Raw genomic sequence first — 20,851 nt, forward strand, 5'->3', positions numbered from 1 at the left:
CAAACACACTGCTGTCCCACTCACTGACTACACATGTAGTCATGAGCCGATTGAGGAGAATACATGTGCAGTCAGAAGACAATTTTCCCACCAAAGCCGCCAATGGGAATAGTGTCAGTTCCCGCTGAGCTGTGCCAATTGGTTAAGATAATCTGTGACCCACTAGGTATCAATCACGTGTCAACCATGTGATATGCGTAGCAGGTAGGCAGAAAGTCAGAAACCCAAAAATGTTTTTTAAAAATTTTCATTTAAAAAAAAATTTGTGCTGAAGCAGGGACACACCTACACACTGCTGCCAACACACTGTGTCACAACACAGTTTGGAAAGCACTGCTTTAAAACTACTAGGCAGATTTGTTGCTGGCATGGTGAATAGCTGTAAACCAAGACAACAGGAAATGTTACCTTATTAGAATTGTACAGCCCCACCCCCTTTTGACTTAAAGGGATAGTTTACACCAATTTTCATTTTACTGCATGTAATAGACACTACTGTAAAGACTATGCACAGATACTGATCTAAAAATCCAGTATACAGTAAAACAATTTAGCACTATTGATGAGATTAGCTTGGGACACCCACTGAAAGGGGCAGAGAGCAGAACCCCCCCCCCCCCTCCCCTGCATATGAAAAGACCCATTATACAGACAGAAGCAGTCTAAAGTCTGTATACATCAGTATGCAGATATAAATTTGGTGCTTGATTAGGAGTCTGAAAATCAGCACAATGTTAATTAAAAATAAGCAAAACTATACACTTTTACAACAACACACCGGGCTATATAAATGGATCATCTACAAAACATTTATGCAAACAAAAATCTAGTGTACAATATCCCTTTTAAAGGGACAAGAGACCCCTTGTTTTAAAAACAACTTAGTTGACACAGTTAAATTGTGTGCTTGGACCCATCTTATGATGAAATAATGGCTCACACTTCTCACACTGAAAGATTAAGATACCTATGTGCACATGTATTAAATGACAAATTAAAATCCATTCTCAACCCTTTCCAGAGTTTTTAAGATTTCAAGCTTTTTTTGTTGAAAATGTTCATTATCTTTTCTTTTCTCACACAGGTATTGATGTTGAGGCAGCTAGAAAGGAGGAAGAGAGGGTAATGCTTCGAGATGCAAGACAGTGGCTTAACAGTGGACAGATAAATGATGTCCGGCATACAAAATCAGGTGGAACAGCACTTCATGTAGCTGCAGCTAAAGGTTACACAGAAGTTTTAAAGTAAGTGCCCCCCATCCTTTTGTAATTTTAGCCCTGATATCTTGGATTTCTGATATTTTTATGGATTTATTTTGAATTATTAGCACTCAGTCTAAATGTAAATTTTAGAATGTTTAAAAAAACTCATGAAATGCACGCAGGACATAGTGGTAGTGTTTTTAAAGTGCTTATTTTTTTGTCTGGTGAATATAGAGAACAAAAGCTCAGATACAGTTGATGCTTTTTCCTAATCTGTAAGTGCCTTACACTTTCCAGTAAGCTTTACTTGTGTATCTTGGCTTATACTCACCAGTGAAATGGAACTAACCTTTTCATATTTCATGTTCACAAGAGGATCCTCTTACATCACTTTACCTTACTTCTAGTTCTGTCCGTCCTGGGGGTGGGACAAGACTAGAAATTTCTCCTCACAGTGCTTGCTCCTCTGTTCAGAAGCATGTGATTCTGTTTTTGCTTCTGGTCTTCCAGGATAGCTCTTATGTTCAGTGGTGGCATTGGTCTCTTGTTCAGGAAGTCATAAGCTGTGTTAAGTTTTTATTGGCCAGGTCAATAGTGACAGTTTTGCTAAACCTCCTAGGGAGCCTGTAAAACCTGATGATTTACACTTTTCTGGTTCTGGGGGTGAAATAATGGATTATGGAGGTATCCCTGCTGCAACAGAGTCTACTGTGCTATGATTTCTTTCATCAGATGATGAGTACATGAGCCATCACGTGTGGAAATATTCCCATCTTGGAGGAGGCAAAAAATACACCAAAGCTTTAAATCCCTCCCCCACTTCCCATGATCCTCAGTCATTTTTCTTTTGTCTCCTTGAGGAGTGATGTGAAAGTGAAATGCAAGATGTTCTCATTGTTTAAAAGGGGATCCTCTAAGTGATCTGAAGCCTAAATCCTCCTGGTAGTAACCGATTGTTTAGAGTTGCAGACAAGAAACATAATTGATGTAAGAACTTACCTGATAAATTCATTTCTTTCATATTGGCAAGAGTCCATGAGCTAGTGACGTATGGGATATACATTCCTACCAGGAGGGGCAAAGTTTCCCAAACCTCAAAATGCCTATAAATACACCCCCCCCCCCGCCACACCCACAATTCAGTTTAACGAATAGCCAAGAAGTGGGGTGATAAGAAAGGAGCGAAAGCATCAACAAGGAATTGGAATAATTGTGCTTTATACAAAAAAAAAATCATAACCACCATAAAAAGGGTGGGTCTCATGGACTCTTGCCAATATGAAAGAAATGATTTTTTCAGGTAAATTCTTACATAAATTGTTTTCTTTCATGTAATTGGCAAGAGTCCATGAGCTAGTGACGTATGGGATAGCAAATACCCAAGATGTGGAACTCCACGCAAGAGTCACTAGAGAGGGAGGGATAAAAATAGACAGCCAATTCCGCTGAAAAATTAATCCACAACCCAAATCAAAAGTTTTAATCTTATAATGAAAAAAACTGAAATTATAAGCAGAAGAATCAAACTGAAACAGCTGCCTGAAGTATTTTTCTACCAAAAACTGCTTCTGAAGAAGAGAAAACATCAAAATGGTAGAATTTAGTAAAAATAAGCAAAGAAGACCTAGTTGCTGCTTTGCAAATCTGATTAACAGAAGCTTCATTCTTAAAAACCTAGAAAGTGGCAACTGACCTAGTAGAATGAGCCGTAATCCTCTGAGGCGGAGATTTACCCGACTATAAATAAGCATGATGAATCAAAAGCTTTTTAACCAAGATGACAAAGAAATGGCAGAAGCCTTCTGACCTTTCCTAGAACCAGAAAAGATAACAAATAGACTAGAAGTCTTTCTGAAATCTTTAGTAGCTTCAACATAATATTTCAAAGCTCTTACCACATCCAAAGAATGTAAGGATCTCTCCAGAGAATTTTTAGGATTAGGACACAAAGAAGGGACAAAAATTTATCTACTAATGTTGTTGGAGTTCACAACTTTTGGTAAATATTTAAACGAAGTCCGCAAAAACCGCCTTATCCTGATGAAAAATCAGAAAAGGAGACTCACAAGAAAGAACAGATAAATCAGAAACTTTTAGCAGAAGAGATGACCAAAAGGAACAACACTTTCCAAGAAAGTAATTTAATGTCCAGAGAATGCATAGGCTCAAACGGAGGAGCCTGTAAAGCCTTCAAAACCAATATAAGACTCCAAGGAGGAGAAATTGATTTAATGACGAACCAAAGCCTGTACAAAACAATGAATATCAGGAAGTTTAGCAATTTTCTGTAGAACAGAACAGACAGAGCAGACATTTGTCCTTTCAAAGAACTTGCAGACAAACCCTTATCTAAACCATCCTGAAGAAACTGTAAAATTCTAGGAATTCTAAAAGAATGCCGAGAGAATTTGAGAAGAGCACCATGAAATGTAAGTCTTCCAAACTCGATAAAAAATCTTTCTAGACAGATTTACGAGCCTGCAACATAGTAATAATCACTGAGTCAGAGAAACCTCTATGACTAAGCGTTCAATTTCCATACCATCAAATTTAATTTAATGATTTGAGATCCTGATGGAAAAATGAACCTTGAGATATAAGGTCTGGCCTTAATGGAAGTGGCCAAGGTTGGCAACTAGACATCCGAACAAGATCCACATACCAAAACCTGAGCGGCCATGCTGGAGCCACCAGCAGCACAAACGATTGCTCCATGATGATTTTGAAAATCACTCTTGGTAGAAGAACTAGAGGCTGAAAAATATAGGCAGGTTGATAACTCCAAAGAAGTGTCACTGCATACACTGCTTCCGCCTGAGGATCCCTGGAACTGGATAGGTACCTGTGAAGTTTCTTGTTTAGATGAGATGCCATCAGATCTATTTCTGGAAGCCCCCACATCTTAACAATTTGAAAAAAACACATCTGGGTGAAGAGACCATTCTCCCGGATGTAGAGCTTGATGACAGAGATAATCCGCTTCCCAATTGTCTATACCTGGGATATGGACTGCAGAAATTAGACCGGAGCGGGATTTTGCACAAGCAAGTATCCGAGATACTACTTTCTCCAACATAGGTGTGTCCGGTCCACGGCGTCATCCTTACTTGTGGGATATTCTCTTCCCCAACAGGAAATGGCAAAGAGCCCAGCAAAGCTGGTCACATGATCCCTCCTAGGCTCCGCCTTCCCCAGTCATTCTCTTTGCCGTTGTACAGGCAACATCTCCACGGAGATGGCTTAGAGTTTTTTGGTGTTTAACTGTTGTTTTTATTATTCAATCAAGAGTTTGTTATTTTAAAATAGTGCTGGTATGTACTATTTACTCTGAAACAGAAAAGAGATGAAGATTTCTGTTTGTAAGAGGAAAATGATTTTAGCAACCTTTACTAAAATCGATGGCTGTTTCCACACAGGACTGTTGAGAGGAATTAACTTCAGTTGGGGGAAACAGTGAGCAGACTTTTGCTGCTTGAGGTATGACACATTTCTAACAAGACGATGTAATGCTGGAAGCTGTCATTTTCCCTATGGGATCCGGTAAGCCATTTTTATTACATAAGAAAAAAAGGGCTTCACAAGGGCTTTCAAGACTGTAGACATTTTCTGGGCTAAAACGATTGATATATAAGCATATTTTATACTTCATAGCTTTGAGGAATTATTTTTTTCTTGGGAATTATGTAAAATAACCGGCAGGCACTGTATTGGACACCTTATTCTCTAGGGGCTTTCCCTAATCATAGGCAGAGCCTCATTTTCGCGCCTCTATTGCGCACTTGTTTTTGGGAAGCATGACATGCAGATGCATGTGTGAGGAGCTCTGATACATAGAAAAGACTTTCTGAAGGCGTCATTTGGTATCGTATTCCCCTTTGGGCTTGGTTGGGTCTCAGCAAAGCAGATACCAGGGACTGTAAAGGGGTTAATTATAAAAACGGCTCCGGTTCCGTTATTTTAAGAGTTAAAGCTTTCAAATTTGGTGTGCAATACTTTTAAGGCTTTAAGACACTGTGGTGAAATTTTGGTGAATTTTGAACAATTCCTTCATACTTTTTCACATTTGCAGTAATAAAGTGTGTTCAGTTTAAAATTTAAAGTGACAGTAACGGTTTTATTTTAAAACGTTTTTTGTACTTTGTTATCAAGTTTATGCCTGTTTAACATGTCTGAACTACCAGATAGACTGTGTTCTGTATGTGGGGAAGCCAAGGTTCCTTCTCATTTAAATAGATGTGATTTATGTGACACAAAATTTAGAGAAAATGATGCCCAAGTTGATTCCTCAAGTGAGGGGAGTAAGCATGGTACTGCATCATCCCCTCCGTCTACACCAGTCTTGCCCACACAGGAGGCCCCTAGTACATCTAGTGCGCCAATACTCCTTACTATGCAACAATTAACGGCTGTAATGGATAATTCTATCAAAAACATTTTAGCCAAAATGCCCACTTATCAGCGAAAGCGCGACTGCTCTGTTTTAGAAAATACTGAAGAGCATGAGGACGCTGATGATATTGGTTCTGAAGTGCCCCTACACCAGTCTGAGGGGGCCAGGGAGGTTTTGTCTGAGGGAGAAATTTCAGATTCAGGGAAAATTTCTCAACAAGCTGAACCTGATGTGATTACATTTAAATTTAAATTGGAACATCTCCGCGCCCTGCTTAAGGAGGTGTTATCTACTCTGGATGATTGTGAGAATTTGGTCATTCCAGAGAAATTATGTAAAATGGACAAGTTCCTAGAGGTCCCGGGGCCCCCCGAAGCTTTTCCTATACCCAAGCGGGTGGCGGACATTGTAAATAAAGAATGGGAAAGGCCCGGCATACCTTTCGTCCCTCCCCCTATATTTAAGAAATTGTTTCCTATGGTCGACCCCAGAAAGGACTTATGGCAGACAGTCCCCAAGGTCGAGGGGACGGTTTCTACTCTAAACAAACGCACCACTATACCCATAGAAGATAGTTGTGCTTTCAAAGATCCTATGGATAAAAAATTAGGGGGTTAGCTTAAAAAGATGTTTGTTCAGCAAGGTTACCTTCTACAACCAATTTCATGCATTGTTCCTGTCACTACAGCAGCGTGTTTCTGGTTCGATGAACTAGAAAAGGCGCTCAATAAAGATTCTTCTTATGAGGAGATTTTGGACAGAATTCATGCTCTCAAATTGGCTAACTTTCACCCTAGACGCCACTTTGCAATTGGCTAGATTAGCGGCGAAAAATTCTGGGTTTGCTATTGTGGCGCGCAGAGCGCTTTGGCTAAAATCTTGGTCAGCGGATGCGTCTTCCAAGAACAAATTGCTTAACATTCCTTTCAAGGGGAAAACGCTGTTTGGCCCTGACTTGAAAGAGATTATTTCTGATATCACTGGGGGCAAGGGCCACGCCCTTCCTCAGGATAGGTCTTTCAAGGCCTAAAATAAACCTAATTTTCATCCCTTTCGCAGAAACGGACCAGCCCCAAGTGCTACGTCCTCTAAGCAAGAGGGTAATACTTCTCAAGCCAAGCCAGCCTGGAGGCCAATGCAAGGCTGGAACAAAGGTAAGCAGGCCAAGAAACCTGCCACTGCTACCAAGACAGCATGAGATGTTGGCCCCCGATCCGGGACCGTATCTGGTGGGGGGCAGACTCTCTCTCTTCGCTCAGGCTTGGGCAAGAGATGTTCTGGATCCTTGGGCGCTAGAAATAGTCTCCCAAGGTTATCTTCTGGAATTCAAGGGGCTTCCCCCAAGGGGGAGGTTCCACAGGTCTCAATTGTCTTCAGACCACATAAAAAAACAGGCATTCTTACATTGTGTAGAAGACCTGTTAAAAATGGGAGTGATTCATCCTGTTCCATTAGGAGAACAAGGGATGGGGTTCTACTCCAATCTGTTCGTAGTTCCCAAAAAAGAGGGAACATTCAGACCAATCTTAGATCTCAAGATCCTAAACAAGTTTCTCAAGGTTCCATTGTTCAAAATGGAAACCATTCGAACAATTCTTCCTTCCATCCAGGAAGGTCAATTCATGACCACGGTGGATTTAAAGGATGCGTATCTACATATTCCTATCCACAAGGAACATCATCGGTTCCTAAGGTTCGCATTTCTGGACAAGCATTACCAGTTTGTGGCACTTCCGTTCGGATTAGCCACTGCTCCAAGAATTTTCACAAAGGTACTAGGGTCCCTTCTAGCGGTGCTAAGACCAAGGGGCATTGCAGTAGTACCTTGGACGACATACTGATTCAAGCGTCGTCCCTTCCACAAGCAAAGGCTCACACGGACATTGTCCTGGCCTTTCTCAGATCTCACGGGTGGAAAGTGAACGTAGAAAAAAGTTCTCTATCTCCGTCAACAAGGGTTCCCTTCTTGGGAACAATAATAGACTCCTTAGAAATGAGGATTTTTCTGACAGAGGCCAGAAAATCAAAACTTCTAAACTCTTGTCAAATACTTCATTCTGTTCCTCTTCCTTCCATAGCGCAGTGCATGGAAGTAATAGGTTTGATGGTAGCGGCAATGGACATAGTTCCTTTTGCGCGAATTCATCTAAGACCATTACAACTGTGCATGCTCAGTCAGTGGAATGGGGATTATACAGACTTGTCTCCAACGATACAAGTAGATCAGAGAACCAGAGATTCACTCCGTTGGTGGCTGTCCCTGGACAACCTGTCACAGGGGATGAGCTTCCGCAGACCAGAGTGGGTCATTGTCACGACCGACGCCAGTCTGGTGGGCTGGGGCGCGGTCTGGGGACCCCTGAAAGCTCAGGGTCTTTGGTCTCGGGAAGAATCTCTTCTCCCGATAAATATTCTGGAACTGAGAGCGATATTCAATACTCTCAAGGCTTGGCCTCAGCTAGCAAAGGCCAAATTCATACGGTTTCAATCAGACAACATGACGACTGTTGCGTACATCAACCATCAGGGGGGAACAAGGAGTTCCCTGGCGATGGAAGAAGTGACCAAAATCATTCAATGGGCGGAGACTCACTCCTGCCACTTGTCTGCAATCCACATCCCAGGAGTGGAAAATTGGGAAGCGGATTTTCTGAGTCGTCAGACATTTCATCCGGGGGAGTGGGAACTCCATCCGGAAATCTTTGCCCAAATTACTCAATTGTGGGGCATTCCAGACATGGATCTGATGGCCTCTCGTCAGAACTTCAAGGTTCCTTGCTACGGGTCCAGATCCAGGGATCCCAAGGCGACTCTAGTAGATGCACTAGTAGCACCTTGGACCTTCAAACTAGCTTATGTATTCCCGCCGTTTCCTCTCATCCCCAGGCTGGTAGCCAGGATCAATCAGGAGAGGGCATCGGTGATCTTGATAGCTCCTGCGTGGCCACGCAGGACTTGGTATGCAGACCTGGTGAATATGTCATCGGCTCCACCATGGAAGCTACCTTTGAGACGAGACCTTCTTGTTCAAGGTCCGTTCGAACATCCGAATCTAGTCTCACTCCAACTGACTGCTTGGAGATTGAACGCTTGATCTTATCAAAGCGAGGGTTTTCAGATTCTGTCATTGATACCCTTGTTCAGGCCAGAAAGCCTGTAACTAGAAAAATCTACCACAAAATATGGAAAAAATATATCTGTTGGTGTGAATCTAAAGGATTCCCTTGGGACAAGATAAAAATTCCTAAGATTCTATCCTTTCTTCAAGAAGGTTTGGAGAAAGGATTATCTACAAGTTCTTTGAAGGGACAGATTTCTGCCTTGTCTGTATTACTTCACAAAAAGCTGGCAGCTGTGCCAGATGTTCAAGCCTTTGTTCAGGCTCTGGTTAGAATCAAGCCTGTTTACAAACCTTTGACTCCTCCTTGGAGTCTCAATTTAGTTCTTTCAGTTCTTCAGGGGGTTCCGTTTGAACCTTTACATTCCGTTGATATTAAGTTATTATCTTGGAAAGTTTTGTTTTTGGTTGCAATTTCTTCTGCTAGAAGAGTTTCAGAATTATCTGCTCTGCAGTGTTCTCCTCCTTATCTGGTGTTCCATGCAGATAAGGTGGTTTTGCGTACTAAACCTGGTTTTCTTCCGAAAGTTGTTTCTAACAAAAACATTAACCAGGTGATAGTCGTGCCTTCTTTTTGTCCGAATCCAGTTTCAAAGAAGGAACGTTTGTTGCACAATTTGGATGTAGTTCGTGCTCTAAAATTCTATTTAGATGCTACAAAGGATTTTAGACAAACATCTTCCTTGTTTGTTGTTTATTCTGGTAAAAGGAGAGGTCAAAAAAGCAACTTCTACCTCTCTCTCTTTTTGGTTTAAAAGCATCATCAGATTGGCTTACGAGACTGCCGGACGGCAGCCTCCTGAAAGAATCACAGCTCATTCCACTAGGGCTGTGGCTTCCACATGGGCCTTCAAGAACGAGGCTTCTGTTGATCAGATATGTAAGGCAGCGACTTGGTCTTCACTGCACACTTTTACTAAATTTTACAAATTTGATACTTTTGCTTCTTCTGAGGCTATTTTTGGGAGAAAGGTTTTGCAAGCCGTGGTGCCTTCCATCTAGGTGACCTGATTTGCTCCCTCCCTTCATCCGTGTCCTAAAGCTTTGGTATTGGTTCCCACAAGTAAGGATGACGCCGTGGACCGGACACACCTATGTTGGAGAAAACAGAATTTATGTTTACCTGATAAATTACTTTCTCCAACGGTGTGTCCGGTCCACGGCCCGCCCTGGTTTTTTAATCAGGTCTGATAATTTATTTTCTTTAACTACAGTCACCACGGTATCATATGATTTCTCCTATGCAAATATTCCTCCTTTACGTCGGTCGAATGACTGGGGAAGGCGGAGCCTAGGAGGGATCATGTGACCAGCTTTGCTGGGCTCTTTGCCATTTCCTGTTGGGGAAGAGAATATCCCACAAGTAAGGATGACGCCGTGGACCGGACACACCGTTGGAGAAAGTAATTTATCAGGTAAACATAAATTCTGTTTTCATAGCCTGAGGACTGAGAATCCCACCCTGATGATTGACATACGCCACAGTTGTGACATTGTCTGTCTGAAAACCAACAAACGTCTCTCTCTTCAAATAGAAGCCAAAACTGAAGAACTCTGAGAATCGCACAGTGTTCCAAAATATTGAATGATATTCTCGCCTCTTGAGATTTCCAAACCCCTTGTGCTGTCAGAGATCCCCAGACAGCTTCCCAACCTAAAAAGACTCACATCTGTTGTGATCATGGTCCAGGTTGGATGAACCGAACAGACCCGTAGAACTATACAATGGTGATCTAACTACCAAGTCAGAGATAGTTGAATTTTGGGATTCAAGGATATTAAATGTGATATCCTAGAATAATCCCTGCACCATTAATTCAGCATTAAAAACTGGAAAGGTTTCATATGAAAATGAGCAAAGGGAATCGAATCCAATGCTGCAGTCTAGAGACCGAAAACTTCCATTTATATAGCTACTGAAGGAAATAATAGAGACTGAAGGTTCCGACAAGCTGAACCCAATATAAATTGTCTCTTGTCTGTTAGAGACAAAGACATTGACACAATCTATCTGGAAACCTAAAAAAGGTGACCCTTGTCTGAGGAATCAAGGAGCTTTTGATAAAATGATCTTCCAACCATGTCTTTGAAGAAACAACAGAAGTTTAATCGTATGAGATTCTGCAGAGATTCTGCAGAACTAAAATACTGAGCAAGTACCACGATATCGTCCAAATAAGGAAACACTGAGAGCCTTTGAAAAGATTCTTAGAACTGTCGCTAGGCCAGAAGGAAAAGCAACAAAAATGGTAATGCTTGTCTAAAAAAGAGAATCTCAGAAAATGAAAATAATCTGAATAAAAACAGAATATGAAGATATGAATCCTGTAAGTCTATTGTAGGCAAATAATGCCCTTGCAGAATAGACCTTATAATTACCATTCTGAAAGATGGTACTCTAACACAGTGATTTTCAACCTTTTTTTTGCCGTGGCACACTTTTTTTACATTTAAAAATCCTGTGGCACACCACCATCCCAAAATTTTACAAAATCACACATTGTAGCCTAATACAGCATATATATAAATATATATATATACACACACACACACACACACACACACACACACACACACACCCACACACACACCCACACCCCAGAGGCAGAACTTTTTCTTACTTTCTGCAATGAGATTTTTTTAGTGAAAAATTTTCTGCAGGTCATTTTTAAATCAAATTTAATTTTAAATTAGGCAGTTACACTAAAGCACCAGTTTAATTGAAACATATTAGTTAAATGGAGAATAAAGCAATATTTAAAGTTTTATAATATAGTGCAGTAGTTGAAAATGTCATTGCAAATAGCTGCAGACATAGTCTAACATAGAAGTAGTAATTAAAAGGGTGCATTGCTCATACAAACGTCTTACATTCAGAAAAAACAGCTTTCCAGACAGTTAAAGGCTAGGGGATGGGTTTGAAACAATCTCTGAGAGTAAGTCCATCAATGCACTACTCTTTTGCAGCGCTACTGCATATTTCACTGTTCACTTAAAACAGCACTTTGCTCTGGATGAAATTTGCTCAGGAAAACTCAGACAGTGCAGCCAGAGCACAGCTCTGTTTGAAGAGGACAGCCTAATGTGGAGCAGCGCTGAAAAGTTAAAATAGCTAACAGCTCCTGCATGTATCCTGTTCTTTCTGCAGACATGCTGCATTTTCTGCGATGACATCTCACATCACTGTATGTTCTGCCTTGGACACACACACACACACACACACATACATACATACATACATACATACATACATACTGTACTGTCATGCCATGCCTCCTGCAAACTATACGTGACATATTGACATTCATTCACAAACAATCATAATGATTGTCTGTGAATGAATGTCAATATTTCATGGTTCTAAATGATCGTCTGGGGTTGTTGTTTCTCTTGTTCAGAGAAGAATTGCCTGGTATTTCGGTGCTGGACTGTCATTGGGCAGGGTCAGACTGATATGCTACAGGATATTTTTTTCTCTGTGAAGGGGCATAGTGTGCTAAAAGAGTATGCACCCTGAGTGGCACCCTAAAATGAACAGGCACAGAAGTTTTTCTAGCTTTTGTTCTGTCTCAGCTGAGTGCATCTCTCTCTCTTTTTATATTTATATAAATGATGTCTGCCTGATGAGCCTGTCACATACCTCACAATATTTCAAACTGGGAAACTGGGAAAAGTGTTATCTGTGGAGCACAAGATTATATGTGGAACATGGTATACTGTTTTGGAGGAGGAGCAAAGCTGCGCCAGCAAGCATGGGGGATTGAAGTGTTTTGTGGTGCTTCGTGTAGAGCCGGCACTAGGCACGTGTTGTGGAGGTTCCTTCCAAGTGTGAACACGGGTCGGGGAAGCGAGCTGCCACTGCAGTTACCCTCGGTCATCATCTCACTCAAAATAAAAAAACGTCCCAGAGTAAAAAACAAGCAAAATTTAAAAAATATGTCACACTGTTGTCAGTCTGCCGCGGAACACCTGAGGATCTCTCACGGCACACTAGTTGAAAAACACTGCTCTAACATGACAATTCAAAGGGTTTTTTTTCTTTGGGACAATGAATAGTTCTGAACAAAACCCCCAGACCCCGTTCCTGAAACAGAACTGGTATGAATACCCCAGATAACTCCAGATCTGAAACACACTTCAGGAAAGTCTGAGCCTTTACTGGAATAGCTAGAATATGTAAAAGAGAGAGACTTCTCACAGGCGGTCTTACTCTGAATCCTCTTCTGTACACCAATCTAAGAAGTTTGGACCGAATTGAACCAAACAACTTTAGAAAAATCTTAATGTAAATGTAAAAGTTTATCATGATAACTTATTACAAACCATAGCTAAAGATAAAAATTCATAACATTAAAATAAATGAACTTAGCTTTGGTAGGACTGATATCAGTCAGCAGGAATCCAACAGTGTTTTCTGAAACAGGAACAGTTTTGAGATATCTTGCAAATGTAAGAGAAAAAAACATATAAAGCAAAATGATCAATTTCTCTTGTTAAGTGTATCTAGTCCACGGATCATCCATTACTTGTGGGATATTCTCCTTCCCAACAGGAAGTTGCAAGAGGATCACCCACAGCAGAGCTGCTATATAGCTCCTCCCCTCACTGCCATATCCAGTCATTCTCTTGCAACTCTCAACTAAGATGGAGGTCGTAAGAGGACTGTGGTGTTTTATACTTAGTTTATTTCTTCAATCAAAAGTTTGTTATTTTTAAATGGTACCGGTGTGTACTGTTTATCTCAGGCAGTATTTAGAAGAAGAATCTGCCTGCGTTTTCTATGATCTTAGCAGAAGTAACTAAGATCCTTTGCTGTTCTCACATATTCTGAGGAGTGAGGTAACTTCAGAGGGGGAATAGCGTGCAGGTTTTCCTGCAATAAGGTATGTGCAGTTAAAATATTTTTCTAGGGATGGAATTTGCTAGAAAATGCTGCTGATACCGAAGTAATGTAAGTAAAGCCTTAAATGCAGTGATAGCAACTGGTATCAGGCTTATTAATAGAGATACATACTCTTATAAAAGTGTATTTTAAAACGTTTGCTGGCATGTTTAATCGTTTTTTACATATGTTTGGTGATAAAACTTATTGGGGCCTAGTTTTTTCCACATGGCTGGCTTGAATTTTGCCTAGAAACAGTTCCCTGAGGCTTCCCACTGTTGTAATATGAGTGGGAGGGGCCTATTTTGCCGTTTTTTTTGCACAGCAAAAATTACAGACACAGACATCCAGCTTCTTCCTGCATGATCCAGGACTTCTCTGGAGGGCTCAAAAGGCTTCAAAAGTCGTATTGAGGGAGGTAAAAAGCCACAGTAGAGCTGTGGCAGTTGTTGTGACTGTTTAAAAAACGTTTTTGTCATTTGTTATTCCGTTTTTGGTATTAAGGGGTTAATCATCCATTTGCAAGTGGGTGCAATGCTCTGCTAACTTATTACATACACTGTAAAAATGTCGTTAGTGTAACTGCATTTTTTCACTGTTATTTCAAAATTTGGGAAAATTTGTGTTTCTTAAAGGTGCAGTAACGTTTTTTATATTGCTTGTAAACTTGTTTTAAAGTGTTTTCCAAGCTGGCTAGTCTCATTGCTAGTCTGTTTAAACATGTCTGACACAGAGGAACCTACTTGTTCATTATGTTTAAAAGCCACGGTGGAGCCCCATAGGAGAATGTGTACTAAATGTATTGATTTCACCTTAAACAGTAAAGATCAGTCTTTATCTATAAAAGAATTCTCACCAGAGGGTTCTGTCGAGGGGGAAGTTATGCTGACTAGCTCTCCCCACGTGTCAGACCCTTCGCCTCCCGCTCAGGGGACGCACGCTAATATGGCGCCAATTACATCAGGGACGCCCATAGCGATTACCTTGCAGGACATGGCTGCAATCATGAATAATACCCTGTCAGAGGTATTATCTAGATTGCCTGAATTAAGAGGCAAGCGCGATAGCTCTGGGGTTAGGAGAGATACAGAGCGCGCAAATGCTGTTAGAGCCATGTCTGATACTGCGTCACAGTATGCAGAACATGAGGACGGAGAGCTTTAGTCTGTGGGTGACATCTCTGACTCGGGGAAACCTGATTCAGAGATTTCTAATTTTAAATTTAAGCTTGAGAACCTCCGTGTATTGCTTAGGGAGGTATTAGCTGCTCTGAATGACTGTAACACAGTTGCAATTCCAGAGAAATTGTGTAGGCTGGATAGATAATATGCGGTGCCGGTGTGTACTGACGTTTTTCCTATACCTAAAAGGCTTACAGAAATTATTAGCAAGGAGTGGGATAGACCCGGTGTGCCCTTTTTCCCACCTCCTATATTTAGAAAAATGTTTCCAATAGACGCCACTACACGAGACTTATGGCAGACGGTCCCTAAGGTGGAGGGAGCAGTTTCTACTTTAGCAAAGCGTACCACTATCCCGGTTGAGGACAGTTGTGCTTTTTCAGATCCAATGGATAAAAAATTGGAGGGTTACCTTAAGAAAATGTTTATTCAACAAGGTTTTATTTTACAGCCCCTTGCATGCATTGCGCCTGTCACTGCTGCAGCGGCATTCTGGTTTGAGGCCCTGGAAGAGGCCATCCAGACAGCTCCATTGAATGAAATTATTGACAAGCTTAGAACTCTTAAGCTAGCTAACTCATTCGTTTCTGATGCCATTGTTCATTTGACTAAACTAACGGCTAAGAATTCCGGATTCGCCATCCAGGCGCGTAGGGCGCTATGGCTTAAATCCTGGTCAGCTGACGTGACTTCAAAGTCTAAATTACTCAACATTCCTTTCAAGGGGCAGACCTTATTCGGGCCTGGCTTGAAGGAAATTATTGCTGACATTACTGGAGGCCCCCAAGGCAGAACATAGTGCGATCTGCGATAATATCGCAGAAAGTGGAGCCTGCCTGCAGAAAGAATGGCCAGTTCTGTTAAACACAGAATTTTCTTCAACAGGAATTTTTTCTTTTTTTTGTGCAGTGCAACCAGCACATTTTTACTTTGAAATTATTGGCTAATGGCTGCTCTGCTCATAAAATTGATACTTTTTTTAGATGCTATGTATATATTAATTGTTACTTTTAGCCGCCAGAACGGCTTCTGCTTCTGGGACTGAGAGGTAAGTGCAGCCAGTAATGCGCAATTCATATCCGCAGGGCATGTTTTTCTTTTTACATTTAGGGCAAGCAGAAGGGGTAAAAGCTTTCACGGTAGTGTGAGAAGAGAGCATGAAAATAATTTAGCGCTGCGTGCACATTCACAACAAATGTTTACAACCTAGGCGCGGGCTTCAGTAGAGAGGGGGGGATCGCCTCAGTTTTAAGCACTTCTTTGAATAATTTGCTGCCTGAGAGACCGACGGTTACTAGTCTGTGCTATAAGCTTACTACCAGTGCACTGTTTGACTTTGACTAGACATTTTACCAGTCAGTCTGCCATGTTGCCCCCAAATATTATTCCTTCTCTGGATCCCTGTCTTGCCAATAATCTTGCAGGAGGAGGTGGTGGCCACTAATCCATTATTTTAATATCACTGCGCTGCAGCCGTTATGTTTGCAAAGGAGTCTATGTGCACCGTGCCCTCCCTTTCATCCCTGTAACATCACAGCTCTTTCTGACATCGTAATTAGGAAGGTTCAGGTTCAGTATTAAATAAATGGGCAGCTTTCACTTTCACCGGTAAGTTAATTGTAAAAGGTATTTGCCTGCTCTATGAGCACTTTCGATTAGTTTCATCAGAGAAATCACTAGGCAATCACAATAATATATAGTTTTAAAATAGCCTTACATATGCCTGTTATTGCATGAAATTCTCAACGGCAGAGAGTCCCTGTTATTGAGAGTCTGTTTGTTCTGGGGTAGAATATACAATTACTGTGGTGGCAGGGGCTATTCTCAAACTTTATTACCTGTGTTATTGCTCACAGGAGGGTACTGACAGGCTTCCTACTGCAACACCGACAGCTAGCAGAGAAACTGATCTTGTACAGCAAACTGCATACCAGCTCTGCCCTGTTTTATTGCAATTCCAGCACACTTTTTATGCTCCTTCTATACAGATCGTTATCTGCTCTGAGAGGACGCTTTCAGAGTTCCGATCACTCACAATTACAGTGATTTATAGCTGACTACTGTGACTCAGTAAGGAGACGCAGTGTTTTCTTTTTGTTGTGAGTGATCGAAACTCTGAAAGCCTAAACTTTGCAATGGGGGTCAAGTGGATGTCAGACCCATAAAACACAGAGTATAACCATCTATATACTAGAAGATGGGTGCCGTAGGAATTTACTTTATGATCTATGTTGCTATAGCAACCACTGACACTGATCTGTTAATCTGCATAAAGGGGCGGCACAATGCATTGAGTGACAGCTAACTCTGCTGCCTGCGCGTCTTCAGACAGAGAGGATGAAGCTGCAGATTCACTGATGTGCATACGATCAGAAATACAGGTCGGTTGTGGACTCGGTGAATTACTGGAGCTCCAGCTCTACAACTTAAATTTTCGTGCGCAGTGGAAGTTATATATATTTTTAAAATTAAAATATCTCAAAATGCCTAAAAAATATGTAACATGCATATTGAGAAAAAAGATAACTTTAGATGCACAATGAGAATGTTGCAAGATGAAAAACGACTATAATGTCCCTTTAAAAAACTTTCTTGATATATTGTAATTGTCTTTTATTGTCCAAACAAACCCTATATATATATATATATATATATATATAAATATGTCTGTTTATATATATATATATATATATATATATATATATATATATATATATATATATATATATATATATATATTTATATTTCTCCAACATAGGTGTGTCCGGTCCACGGCGTCATCCTTACTTGGGGGATATTCTCCTCCCCAACAGGAAATGGCAAAGAGCCCAGCAAAGCTGGTCACATGATCCCTCCTAGGCTCCGCCTTCCCCAGTCATTCTCTTTGCCGTTGTACAGGCAACATCTCCACGGAGATGGCTTAGAGTTTTTTGGTGTTTAAATGTAGTTTTTATTCTTCAATCAAGAGTTTGTTATTTTAAAATAGTGCTGGTATGTACTATTTACTCTGAAACAGAAAAGAGATGAAGATTTCTGTTTGTAAGAGGAAAATGATTTTAGCAACCGTTACTAAAATCGATGGCTGTTTCCACACAGGACTGTTGAGAGGAATTAACTTCAGTTGGGGGAAACAGTGAGCAGACTTTTGCTGCTTGAGGTATGACACATTTCTAACAAGACTTGGTAATGCTGGAAGCTGTCATTTTCCCTATGGGATCCGGTAAGCCATTTTTATTAAATAAGAATAAAGGGCTTCACAAGGGCTTTAAAGACTGGTAGACATTTTTCTGGGCTAAAACGATTGATTTATAAGCATTTTTAATACTTCATAGCTTTGAGGAGTTATTTTATTCTTGGGAATTATGTAAAATAACCGGCAGGCACTGTATTGGACACCTTTTTCACTGGGGGCCTTCTCTAATCATAGGCAGAGCCTCATTTTCGCGCCTCTATTGCGCAGTTGTTTTTGGGAAGCAAGGCATGCAGATGCATGTGTGAGGAGCTCAGATACATAGAAAAAGCTTACTGAAGGCGTCATTTGGTATCGTATTCCCCTTTGGGCTTGGTTGGGTCTCAGCAAAGCAGATACCAGGGACTGTATAGGGGTTAAATATAAAAACGGCTCCGGTTCCGTTATTTTAAGAGTTAAAGCTTTCAAATTTGGTGTGCAATACTTTTAAGGCTTTAAGACACTGTGGTGAAATTTTGGTGAATTTTGAACAATTCCTTCATACTTTTTCACATTTTCAGTAATAAAGTGTGTTCAGTTTAAAATTTAAAGTGACAGTAACGGTTTTATTTTAAAACGTTTTTTGTACTTTGTTATCAAGTTTATGCCTGTTTAACATGTCTGAACTATCAGATAGACTATGTTCTGTATGTGAGGAAGCCAAGGTTCCTTCTCATTTAAATAGATGTGATTTATGTGACACAAAATTTAGAGAAAATGATGCCCAAGATGATTCCTCAAGTGAGGGGAGTAAGCATGGTACTGCATCATCCCCTCCTTCGTCTACGCCAGTCTTGCCCACACAGGAGGCCCCTAGTACATCTAGTGCGCCAATACTCCTTACTATGCAACAATTAACGGCTGTAATGGATAATTCTATCAAAAACATTTTAGCCAAAATGCCCACTTATCAGCGAAAGCGCGACTGCTCTGTTTTAGAAAATACTGAAGAGCATGAGGACGCTGATGATAATGGTTCTGAAATGCCCCTACACCAGTCTGAGGGGGCCAGGGAGGTTTTGTCTGAGGGAGAAATTTCAGATTCAGGGAAAATTTCTCAACAAGCTGAACCTGATGTGATTACATTCAAATTTAAATTGGAACATCTCCGCGCTCTGCTTAAGGAGGTGTTATCTACTCTGGATGATTGTGAGAATTTGGTCATTCCAGAGAAATTATGTAAAATGGACAAGTTCCTAGAGGTCCCGGGGCCCCCAAAGCTTTTCCTATACCCAAGCGGGTGGCGGACATTGTAAACAAAGAATGGGAAAGGCCCGGCATACCTTTTGTCCCTCCCCCTATATTTAAGATATTGTTTCCTATGGTCGACCCCAGAAAGGACTTATGGCAGACAGTCCCCAAGGTCGAGGGGGCGGTTTCTACTCTAAACAAACGCACTACTATCCCTATAGAAGATAGTTGTGCTTTCAAAGATCCTATGGATAAAAAATTAGAGGGTTTGCTTAAAAAGATGTTTGTTCAGCAAGGTTACCTTCTACAACCAATTTCATGCATTGTTCCTGTCACTACAGCAGCGTGTTTCTGGTTCGATGAACTAGAAAAGTCGCTCAATAAAGATTCTTCTTATGAGGAGATTATGGACAGAATTCATGCTCTCAAATTGGCTAACTCTTTTACTTTAGACGCCACTTTGCAATTGGCTAGATTAGCGGCGAAAAATTCAGGGTTTGCTATTGTGGCGCGCAGAGCGCTTTGGCTAAAATCTTGGTCAGCGGATGCGTCTTCCAAGAACAAATTGCTTAACATACCTTTCAAGGGGAAAACGCTGTTTGGCCCTGACTTGAAAGAGATTATTTCTGATATCACTGGGGGTAAGGGCCACGCCCTTCCTCAGGATAGGTCTTTCAAGGCTAAAAATAAACCAAATTTTCGTCCCTTTCGCAGAAACGGACCAGCCCCAAGTGCTACATCCTCTAAGCAAGAGGGTAATACTTCTCAAACCAAGCCAGCCTGGAACAAAGGTAAGCAGGCCAAGAAACCTGCCACTGCTACCAAGACAGCATGAGATGTTGGCCCCTGATCCGGGACCGGATCTGGTGGGGGGCAGACTTTCTCTCTTCGCTCAGGCTTGGGCAAGAGATGTTCTGGATCCTTGGGCGCTAGAAATAGTCTCCCAAGGTTATCTTCTGGAATTCAAGGAGCTTCCCCCAAGGGGGAGGTTCCACAGGTCTCAATTGTCTTCAGACCACATAAAAAGACAGGCATTCTTACATTGTGTAGAAGACCTGTTAAAAATGGGAGTGATTAATCCTGTTCCATTAGGAGAACAAGGGATGGGATTCTACTCCAATCTGTTCATAGTTCCCAAAAAAGAGGGAACATTCAGACCAATCTTAGATCTCAAGATCCTAAACAAGTTTCTCAAGGTTCCATCGTTCAAAATGGAAACCATTCGGACAATTCTTCCTTCCATCCAGGAAGGTCAATTCATGACCACGGTGGATTTAAAGGATGCGTATCTACATATTCCTATCCACAAGGAACATCATCGGTTCCTAAGGTTCGCCTTTCTGGACAAGCATTACCAGTTTGTGGCACTTCCATTCGGATTAGCCACTGCTCCAAGAATTTTCACAAAGGTACTAGGGTCCCTTCTAGCGGTGCTACGACCAAGGGGCATTGCAGTAGTACCTTACTTGGACGACATACTGATTCAAGCGTCGTCCCTACCACAAGCAAAGGCTCATACGGACATTGTCCTGGCCTTTCTCAGATCTCACGGGTGGAAAGTGAACGTAGAAAAAAGTTCTCTATCTCAGTCAACAAGAGTTCCCTTCTTGGGAACAATAATAGACTCCTTAGAAATGAGGATTTTTCTGACAGAGGCC

General features: G+C 41.2%; 1 protein-coding gene across 4 annotated transcripts in view; it reads left to right on the forward strand.

Annotated features, from left to right (window-relative positions):
* The window catches only part of PPP1R12A (protein phosphatase 1 regulatory subunit 12A), an 875,274-nt gene that overhangs the window by 217,069 nt on the left and 637,354 nt on the right, over positions 1-20,851 (forward strand). For all 4 annotated transcript variants that reach the window (XM_053716754.1, XM_053716755.1, XM_053716757.1 and 1 more), the window contains exon 4: positions 1,085-1,244. In XM_053716754.1, the coding sequence (XP_053572729.1) occupies positions 1,085-1,244 (160 nt within the window). The remainder of the gene's footprint in view (positions 1-1,084; positions 1,245-20,851) is intronic.

The sequence above is a fragment of the Bombina bombina genome, chromosome 6 (assembly GCF_027579735.1).
Source record: "Bombina bombina isolate aBomBom1 chromosome 6, aBomBom1.pri, whole genome shotgun sequence".
In the NCBI taxonomy this organism is placed as follows: domain Eukaryota; kingdom Metazoa; phylum Chordata; class Amphibia; order Anura; family Bombinatoridae; genus Bombina; species Bombina bombina.